The sequence below is a fragment of the Brachyistius frenatus genome, unplaced genomic scaffold (assembly GCF_029030835.1).
Source record: "Brachyistius frenatus isolate BFR_SWC_R1_liver_20210118 unplaced genomic scaffold, ASM2903083v1 Contig_61, whole genome shotgun sequence".
Taxonomy (NCBI): domain Eukaryota; kingdom Metazoa; phylum Chordata; class Actinopteri; family Embiotocidae; genus Brachyistius; species Brachyistius frenatus.
In genome coordinates, this window is record NW_027210660.1 from 1,236,393 (window position 1) to 1,247,106 (window position 10,714).

At 41.9% G+C, this 10,714-nt stretch overlaps 1 protein-coding gene across 1 annotated transcript; it reads right to left on the reverse strand.

Moving 5' to 3' along the window:
- Nucleotides 1–6,293: 6,293 nt before the first annotated feature.
- Nucleotides 6,294–9,317, reverse strand: LOC138625295 (relaxin-3 receptor 1-like). The gene is made up of 3 exons (XM_069706117.1): nt 8,825–9,317; nt 7,814–8,257; nt 6,294–7,716 (listed from the first exon to the last, which is right to left on the reverse strand). Exons 1-3 carry the CDS (start codon nt 9,029–9,031, stop codon nt 7,105–7,107), a joined length of 1,263 nt encoding a protein of 420 aa, XP_069562218.1. The 5' UTR covers nt 9,032–9,317; the 3' UTR covers nt 6,294–7,104.
- Nucleotides 9,318–10,714: the final 1,397 nt, after the last annotated feature.

The following is a 10,714-nucleotide window of genomic DNA, read 5'->3' on the forward strand; positions in this document are numbered from 1 at the left end:
TGCGTGTTTTCCTGAATGCATATGTAATATTTGGAGTTTCTACTCGAAGGTGCAAAATACTGGGAGGGGAAATACAAATATATACATTTAGCACCCGCAATGATATTTACTAAACCTGGAAGTAGAAACAGGAGAAGTGATTGATGTGTATTTTAGTACGACTGAAAGGAACCTATTAATCAGGTGCGCATATCGTTTGTCCATTTCTGAGTTATTGAATGAACTGAATGAAGATTTACAGTCAACAACAAGGAGGAGCTACGAAGTACCAGCAATTAAAAAACGTTGTTTTTTTTTGTTTTTGTTTTTTAAGCAACTCAGCATGTTCCTGCCTCTGGGTCGTTCCAGCGTATCTCTGCGGGAACATCACGCCCAGTCCCGTTAGTCAGGTGTGACGTCACAGGTGCTGAACGTGTCCCCGCAGAATTCACAGGTACATAAGGGTCCGGAACAGTCGCGAGGCTCTGAATGAAACTAATTCACCTGCTCATCACAGAAAGATCTGGACCTGCTGCTCAGTGTTTGTTGGAGGATCTCATCCACCGTCCTTCCTGTTTTATTTGCCGGCGTTTTATTATTAAGCCTTTTTTTTCCGCCTAATATCTTGCCATCATCTCATAATTTTTTTCCCACAGTATTGACTTCCTCGCTAATAAAACATATAACGTTTTGTTCTTGTTATATTTATATGTCTTAATTTCAATTGGATCAGATTTCCTTTTCCTTTTGCGGTCGCTCTGTTTTCCATTGCTGGAATCACTTTAACACACGCAAACCCTTCATTTAAATACGGCGATTTGTACCCGATATCAGTGACGCAATTACTCTCAGTAAATCACCCGCAAAACGGGTGCAAAATAAATGCAAACTTTTGGAATACACATGCAATTTAGTTCAGGTCCTTTATTGTCTTTCCAGATTATGATCAACAGATGTTACATCCAGGAAAACGCAACAGCTGCAAATAGTCATCCAGCCTGAGTGTGAATGTGTCATTACACTACACCATACAGTACATTACCGCTCTTACCCTCTCCGTGTACGTATTAACCTGCTTTGACTGCGTCTGCTCTGTAGCGGTAATGTTTGCACTCTACCCCTAACATGCACTCAGTAATGTTGTAACATCAGGTTGGGTAATATAACATTTTATATTTTGCACATAGATTTATTGACTGTCAAATTTGTATCTATTTTTATCAACATTATCTCTTTAATATTTCTCAGGCCAGTGGTTTTCAACATTTTGGCTCATGACCACATTAAAAAGCTTCAGACTTTTAGTCTTAATGATCTGTTTCGCTCTCAACGTAATGCATTCTACATCTCCCATAATGCAAAAGAAATTCATTAGATCCTCCATTATGAAAGAAGTCCTGCCTTACAGCACTGACTTTGTGACATAATTATTCTGTCAAACCTGAGATCCCAATCTTCCCTATAATCATGGTTATTTTATCAGGCTTTAAAAAAAATCTTTCTGAACCACAGAACGCTTTATACAAATGTTTTCAAAGGTCAAGCTTGACTCCTTCAGACAAGTAGACTGTACTTCATGTGGATTGGCCCCTCTTTGCCGTGACTTTCAAAGTTATTTTATAAGTCTCTAAAGCTTAAATTGTGTCCTCCTGACCTGTTCAAACGATAGGAAAAAGATGAAAAAGTATACTGAATCCCTTTAAATGTCCAGCAGATGACAAGGCAGTTTTAAATTCGGGCAGTCCTAAAGGCCAAAGGGGGGTCCGGCCTGGCAGAGCACAGTGCACCTAATAAGGTAGCTGCTGAGTGTATAACAAGGAGCTGTGTAAGATTCAGAGACAGGACAGCGAGGAGGCACATAGCTGAAGAACAACATGAAAACCAAAGCATTAGTGTTTACGGGGTCTACCAGTGAGTAGTAAGTGGAAACTAATTATAGCACCGGACAGACTTCTTTCTGCAACTGCTCATCAAGCTCAGCAACAAGGACGCTGGTCAGAGATTTTGCATCGGAGCCCTGTTGGCGGAGGTCTGTTTGGAAGGACAACAGTCAGTGCATCACTTCAAGTGGGTGCTACATATGGCAGAATGGCCGTAAGGAGCCAGTCAGTGACAGCATGCCTGGAGCTGGCGCAAAGAGAGTGTAGAAGAGTGCATCAAAAATTTTGTGGTCTGATGAAGCCAGAATCAAACTCTTGTAATTCAAAGGGCTACGTCTAGAGGAAAGCGGGCGCAGCTCATTAACCATTTAACACAAGCCCTGCGGTTAAGCATCAAGGGTTTAGCTTCATGTTGTGTGAATAGATCCAGTGAGGTCAGAACGTCCTGCTGCAGATTGTCATAGCACCCTAGAGACTGAGTTAATGCTCCCTTGTGGCTGTCACAGAAAAGTATAAGGTACAAGCAAATCATAGAACCAGAGTCTGCATGCCGTCCGTTTACATGTACTGTCTTTTTCAGCATAAGCGAGTTTGAGATGTGACCGAGGCAGAATGCTGAAGTCGTAAGTGCTGTCAAAGATGAGATGAAGATGTAGAGAAAAGAGAAAGACCAAATGAACCGAACATGATTAGAAATGCTACTTTAGCCTAAAAATACCTTAAACCTAAAATGCTATTATTTTTGAACAAGCTATACTTGAAATTAATGTCTCACATTATTTATTTACTACATCATTTAATCTTCAAATGCCTGGTGTTGTCCACCACACTCGAGACATCTAATTTTAAGAAAAAAAGCTTCCTTTTTTTTCTTTTTCCAATTTGAGTTCACTCAGTTGGAATTTAAAGAAGCGTTATACTATTCTTCCTGATAAGTCAAATATGCCAGAAAAACCAATTCAAAGTCCAAACTTGAAAGGAATTAATCGAGTCTCCCTCAGATGGAGGCAGCAGAAGAGTCACAGAATTATATTTTGTTCTTGCCTCAAACTAAATGAACTGCTGTGGAATTGGAAAGAGAATGGAGAAGAGCTTGGGCCATAATAACAGCCACAAGACACAATTTTGCTCGACATCCTAATTCCATTTAAGAAAAGGGTTGGTTGTAAAAACGAGGGGAAACCATTAGCTTTAAATTCATTTAAAATTGAAGGGAAATCGTTCAAAAACACTCTAAACTGAGCTGTTATTGCTAAATGGAGATTTTCTTACGAGTTTGCTTTGTGTCCCGATTGAAATTACAATTGACAGCGGTCCATTATTGCTGAACTTTTTGTCCTGTAATTATTTTAATGACAATAACAACTGCTTCAAAAGTTATTTTACAGCAATTTACTGAAAGAGGAGCATGACTTTGTCCACGCTCTTTTAAGAAATTGCATTTTAATTGCAATATGACTGAGTGACGTGACTCAAAAACTCTCCATTAGCATGAACAACGTTATTTTAACAAGGAGAGGTCATTTGAAGTTTAAAAAAAAAAAAAAAAAAATTTCATTGAATTAACAACAGTTTTGAGTATTAAAAGTTTGGGCTATTAGTCGATGTGAAGCCACATCAAAAAAGCGTTGTCCTAAATGAAAGTATGAGATAGTACAGGACCCTCACCAAAATTAGATAAAAGCAATCGTATCATAGTGAGGATGATTGCACTCTTGAGAGGAGATAAAAGAACATTTTATGATAAGAAAGCAGCTCAACAAAACAAGCTCAGCACAGATTAAAGTCCCATATCTGAAATAAATGCATTTCCGATGTGAAAAGGGGTGGGAGAAATAGAATCTAGTATCAGATGAAGGAAAGGAGGCAGTTGATGGCCGGTGGAAAAACATGTAAGCCTATGATGGAGGCTAGAGGGCGAGTGAAGAGATGTGTAAACCTGCTATTAAGGCTAGAGGGCTGTCGGAGGCCAGGGGATGCAGCTGAAATGAACGCAGGCAATAAAGGCAAGGTCAGAGACAGAGGGAGAATAATTAGAGCCTGTGGTGAAGGCTGCAGGACGGTCAGAGGCCGCCAGGGATACAACTGTTGCAAGAGGACTATAGTAAGACCAAAAACAGATGATAACAAAATAGACTGAAAATCAGTAACCACCGCCAGCAGCATGCTGAACTTACCTCAGGCAAGATGTGTAAAGAACAAGCTGCAGATGACCAACAGCCCAGTTGTTGAAGGGAAGAAGATGAAATTCCCAGATTAGCTGCTGAAGCAGCAGCCCATATTATGAAGGAGGAACCGTACTGTTGAGGGCTTAGACAGAATTTTAGATGCACTCGTCTTAAGTACTACTGAATAAACCACAATGTAGACGTAAGATAATAATCAGGTGTTGAAGTGAGAGAAAACCGTGTGTCTGAGATTTTCTGAGCTTTAGAAATTTCAACATTAAAAGGACAAAGTGGGGAATCCGTGCCAGCAATAATAATCCAAAAGAGCCCTCTTTAATTTATATTGTAAACTAGCGTTCCTTTAGTTTTAAAACAAGAATTGATTCAAATAGTGGGTAAAACACTTGGATCGCGAATCACTTGGATCACTTGAATTGAATACCTGCCATCAACCAGGTGGAATGTGGGGGCTTTAAATTTCTTTACATCTTTGCAATGGCAAATACAAACACAGTTGAGTCGATAATGGGATGAAGAGGCCCCCATCTACTGAGACTGTGCCGAGAAGGTTGAGCACTGACGACGCAAGGTCAGGTTGGTGGGAAATGAAGGAGCAATCTTGACGAAATTAAACACGTGGCGAAATTAAGACGACAGAGCAGGTACAGCACCTGATGGTTTATGGAGAGAAATGAAATTAGTCATCTCACAGATTTGCTGCTGTTTTTTGACTGCCACTCATAGACTAGTTGCGGTATGAGGTTTTTCACCAGAAGAATACTTTCCTCTGGCAGCTGTCAAGAGTGCGGAAAAAACTGCCGGCCTTTATTGCTGACAACATCATAGACAGAGTTTGAGTCAAGACTAACCATGACATCATGAGATGAGGTTTTTCACCAGAGTAAAGGTGCAACAAAACCCTAAAAATATATTTTTTTGGTTATATTGAATACTAAAGTGGCAATTAGAAGCTCTGTTGCTCATCACGCTTGCTTTCTAGCAGACCACTAGCAGCTCTCCTGCTGATACAGTGTGTGTGTGTGTGAGACAGATTTTAGAGTTTAAATATTTACCTTTTTATATAGTAAAATAGTCTATCTTGCTTGAACATTGTGGATCCTGTTAAAAAAAAAAAAAAAAAAAAAAAAAGTGTCTCATAAAAGCATTGATTGATTGGTAGATTTCAAGCAATGGTGGCAGGTGGATAAAAAAAAGTCATTTCCAGCCCTGGTCATGGAGTACGTTTTTGTCACCCTCCTTCAGGTCTCTGGCTTTGCTCTGAATGTGCACACAGGAGCGTTTCTTTACTGAATTGGCAGCACTTTCTCAAAAGAAGCTGGTTTCACGCTGAACTTCAGCTTCTGCAGATAATGTTAACTCAGTACAAATTAGCTTGCGTCTTCCTTTTAGAAATTGCTTCTCCCATTTGAGCTCCAAAAGGCTGGGGGCCTGAGTCAGACAGCAGATTTTTCTCTGTTGTATTTAGAAATGTATTTTCTCTTCAGGATTTCTGCTGTTTTGCTAGCAGCCCTTTCTGCTGACATGTTAAGAGATCATATTTGCTGTATGTGTTTGTCATGTCACCTCCAAGTGTGCCTGGCTTTGACCCATTTCTTTTCCTTTATCATTCATAGCTCATCGCATTTGACAATGCAATTGTTTCAAACCAGTCCTCCATGCTGGCTGGGAACACACAATGTTGCAATACTTGTACCTGTCAGTTGTTCCTTGTTTTTTTGTGAACCGGCTGTGAAATGGAGAGGGTCATCTGGGTGTGAGTGGATGTGGTTGCTCCGTCCATTGCTTTGCGCTTGATGAGAAGTTTACCAACTGTTATCCGTTGTTCAGATAACACAGTGAGCATTCTTGGGCAGTAATCTCAACAAAGGAATTGAACAACACTTTTGAGTGTTTTCCTTTCGCAGCTGAAAGATGCAGGTTCCCTTTGTGACCCCCTGGTTTCTCAGCAGCGTCAGAGCCCACAGAGAGACCTGCTGAGTAAATCTGTCATTCTGATTGGAGAAGTAATTACTACCACAGTGGCACACAATGGAGGAACCGTGGTGGAGTGCGTGTGGTATTTGTATGTCAGGAACTATTTGTGGGGGGCTGAAGATGGTTATCCATGTTCAAAATGTAAAGGTTGCAAAAGGGCAAAAACGTGGAACAGCTTTTGTGCAGCTGCCACATCTTCTCTCGTCTTCTTGATGTTGTGACTGCAGGGGAGATTAATTTTCCCGAGACGTCACAAAACTCTTTTGTCCTCTCCTTTTATTTAATGTCACAGAACATACGTGTAGTCACAAAACGATTCACAGCGGTACAGCAAAGCAGACAGAGGAAATGGCTGACAGTTTCAAGCAGTTTCAATGGCAAATGTCCGTCAGTGAGGCTTCATTGCATGTGAGGGGGGTAACGCGGCAGATTTCAGCCTTCTGATTGAGTTAATAACACAAAGAAATGTTTAACACATTAATCCAAATGAAAATGTAACTCTTAAGGTCCTCATGATTGCATGTGTGGGTGTTTGAGAGACAAAGCCCAAAAATGCCTTCATAGGTCAGCTGTTCAAATATCACATTGTAATTTGCTCGATTATGTGAAATAAAAATCAGCTCGATCAAGTCCGAGTCGACTGATTGGAGGGTTTGATCATTTTCAATAATGTACTTGAAATTCAGCCGGGAGATCACGAGTTTTCCGCAAAAGTGTAGAATTAAGCTGAAACATAGCTGCTCAGGTGTGTCTGCAGCAAGCGAGTCTACTGAAGTGTGACCGAAGGGGGACATAGATTTCAGACAGGGCGAGGGGGCTATAAAGTGGCCACAAATTAAATATGGCACATAAAGTTATGCTGAGTTGCATGAGAAGACTGAAACCACTCTGTTTTTATGATAAATATGAACAACCATTAGTCAGGTAGCTTAGTTTAGCACAAAGACTGGAAACGGGGAAACAGCTTGCCTGATTCGGTCCACAGGTAACAAAAAAAAAAATCAAACGTGGAGCACCTGTAAAGCTTTTGAAAGAAATTGTATTTTCCAAAACGTCCAACTTTTCTTTTTTTATCAAATAAATCACACAGTGATGTCTTTGTGTATCATAACCATGCTGGGTGGTGCCTCCTCCACTCTCCTCCCTCTCAGAGCCAGAGTGAGAACGTTTTGAACGGCATGAGAAATTCTCAGCAGGAGCTCCTTCAGCCCAACTCTGTACTCTTTTCGAATCAAGCAATAGAGTACTGGGTTCAGACAGCTGTTAGCATGAGCTAGACACACAGTCAGGGGGAAGGCATAGGCCTGGGCGTTGTAGAAGGCTTTATTGAAGGGCACCAAGTCAAATTTGATCAGCACCCCCCACAGCGTGAGCGCCTGGTTGGGCAACCAGCAGAGGAAAAAGGACAGAACTACAATGGTGACCGAGCGGGTGACCTTGGAGCGGCGGCGGTGGCGTCCTCTCTCACACTCCGACCTCTCTGAGACGCTCCCACTTACCGCGCTGCCGACAATGCGCCGGCTCAGGATGAACCTCAGCAGGAGGAGGTAGCACACAGAGATGACAATCAAGGGAACTACAAATCCCAGAAGGACCTTCTGTGTTTGATAGAGTCCAAGCAGGACTTGGGGATCCCAGTGACCCGAGTCGGAGTCAGAGAACCGAACCAAGCACAGCTCGTCGTCTGTAGAGACCTGTGAACACAACATCAGAGGATGGTCACCCAAAACAGAAGGCATGTACTTTAAGGAAAGTAAATCAGGATTGGGGCTCGCTCGATTCTCAACAAACCTGGATTGTGGTGGAGTAGAAAGCATGAGGCAGCGTAGCCACCAGTGACACCACCCATATGGCCAAACTGGCCCACTTGGCCTGGGTGGTGGCAATCCTTGGGCTGTCCATCTTCAACGCGGTAATCAGGGAGTGGTATCGAGTCACACTCATGGCAGTGAGAAAGAAGACGCTGGCGTACATGTTCATGATGGTGACCGAGCTCACGATTTTACACATGACCCGGCCAAAGGGCCAGCGGAAGTCCAGCACCGTGTCCACGGCCCAGAAGGGCAAGGTGAGGACAAACTGGAGGTCTGTCAGCGCCAGGCTCATCACAAAACAGTCGATGGAAGATTGGTGGTTACCGCGGCGGCGGGAGTGAAGCAGGAAGAGTGCCAGGAGGTTTCCCACAAGCCCCAGGACACACACCACCAGGTAGACCAGGGCGATGAGAACTCGCACCTGTCGAACACACAGTGGCAAGGGATGAGCGACATGGACAAAATCAAATATCCTGATGTGTTTGACCAAATATCTCCATATTTATGTTGCGTCAATACTGTAAGGACCGTTGGGGCTGAAACTAAATATTTACACATTAAGATTTTTGATAGATAATTAGCAGTAATGTCAATATAATGTCTGAAGGAGTAAAAGCAAATAATAGATCAGCTAAAACAGTCTAAGTTCAGAAAATGACTTTATTGTAATGCTGCCTTCAAAACCAGGAGGAGACAACAACGACGCCATAACATGATATTACCATATCCAAAATCTAGTCTCACAATAGCAATACTGTATCAATATATTTCCGAGTGCCTAACAACAGCTTATTTATCTTGTAGCCTAGTTTCTGGTGTTTAAATGGTCACAAAAGTGCACACTAAGTAAAATGAAGGAGTAAGAACACCTCCAATCACTTCCTTCCAGCAAATGTTGACATGATTTATGCACATTTAGTACACTGTTGCATGAATCATTTAGTCATTGGATCCAGCTGGATTTTTAAAAGAAGGTAGTTAAACCTACAGCCAGGTTAGCGCTGTCTCCGTGCGGGTCCAGAGAGGACTCTTTAGAGAGGATGTGAAGCCAGCAGTTCAGTGACAGGTTAAAGGCTGGCAGGTTGGACGCCGCTCCTGTGGGGCTGACCAGTTCAGAGATTTCGTGCTCATCATCTTCTCCTCCGCACACGCTCAGAGCGCTCAGGTGTCCGGAGGAGCTGCTGTTGCTCTGCATGATCCCGCAGAGGTAAAAGGCGAGGAGTCACTTTGTAAATCAACTTCTCGAGTTCCCCTTCTTCTGCCAGGTTAACGTCCAGACTGCGGGTGCGTGGATTCAAAACTCCCCATCATCTGAGTCCTGGGTTTACTGTTCGAAGTCTCTGCCAGAGATCAGAGCTGCATACCACATCTATTCTCTAATGTCATTGTTTTTCCAAGCGGATTTTGTAAACATATAAAATAAAAAGAGCTGATCAGCCTACTTTTGCGTGATCAGCCTGCGGTCTGACCCGATCAGCTGCCTCCTCTTTCGGTGAAGCTGACTGCATCCTGAGACTGGAGGCTTTTATACTCGCTCGGCTCTCTTCCCACCGCTTGATGGCGCACCGTGGGCGCACACAGGGACGTTTCTGTCCATCTGGTCTCATTACATGACTCCCGTTATTACAGCAGCTTCTCGGCAGGGATGAAGCTTCGATGACAAAGTTCTTAGATTTTAACCTCAGGTGAAGCTTGGACACCTGGTCTGTGTCCTTTAAAAGATACAATGAAATACTTTAATGGGTTATTTCTTGGTGAGCCATGGGTAAACACAGAGAGAAGGCCTTATGGTTTGTTAAATAATTGAGCAGTATGAGGCGCTGCAAAATATTTATAGTTTGCTAAATTGACTTCTCTCTGGGGTGGATAGATGTTTAGATAGCTCGTGTGTTATATTGATAATTTCATGGTATAACTTTATTGTTTGTCCTTTTTTTTTTTTTTTCACTCTTTGATGGAACCAGCCAATCGGCCTCTTCAATGTTATGTCCAAATATCTCCTTCAATATGATGTAAAGATAAATTATAGAGGATGGTATTTTCAGAAAGGTTCCCATGCCTACTGGGGTTTGTTTCATGTATGTCTGAAATGATGCACATCAGAGGAATCAGAAATTAGACTTGAGACAGCTTTCAGTCTTTGAAGGAGCCACAGAAGAGAGAGAGCAACATATGTCTGCATTTTTGATTGACATTTGTTATAGATCACTGTGGATATTCACCGTGCGTCACCGTGATCTGCTGTGTGAGTATTAGAGAGAAAAGAAGAGAGAGACGGAGGCTAGAAAAATATCATTTTAAGTTATTTTCTCAAGCAGCTTCGCAGGTCAGCATTTGTCCAACAGCAGTGTCTTCAACATCTTCACACCAGAACTACTTTGCACCAAGTGATGTCCAGTAAGTGATCCATGTCTTGATCTATTATCAAGACAGGTGGAGAAAAAAAAAATCGTACACATGTTTTTTATTACTATTATTTCTTTGCAGTCAAGCACAGATTCAAAAAGTAGCAAAAATTTGCCGACAGTTCCTTTTTTTTCCTTTAATGTTTACTCAATATTGAAATGGACAAAAATACGGTTGAAGTCTGACCTGAATCTGACCTGAATCTCCCCCGATGTTTAAAGGCAGGACTTTAAAACATAGATACAGGGACATATGCTGACATTGAATGCTTATTTTTCACTCGTTTCATCTTTATTCTGAATGAGTGTAAATAAAGCTGAGGTTAATATTTGTATGTATAAAGCATATAGAGAGAATCGTTTTGATTCACACTCTGAAAGGCAGCCTCATTGCTGCAATGCATAAAATATAACAGCAGTGAAAGGTTGAGATCCCATCAGCAGTACTGTGTCCTTATAAATTATTTAAGTAA

Excerpts from the sequence above, each read along its gene's own strand:
- LOC138625295 (XM_069706117.1), bottom strand. The coding sequence starts at position 9,031 with ATGCAGAGCAACAGCAGCTCCTCCGGACACCTGAGCGCTCTGAGCGTG. Across the intron at positions 8,258-8,824 it reads GAGACAGCGCTAACCTGGCT|GTGCGAGTTCTCATCGCCCT; the intron begins GTAGGTTTAACT and ends TGTGTTCGACAG. Across the intron at positions 7,717-7,813 it reads TCTACTCCACCACAATCCAG|GTCTCTACAGACGACGAGCT; the intron begins GTTTGTTGAGAA and ends TTGTGTTCACAG.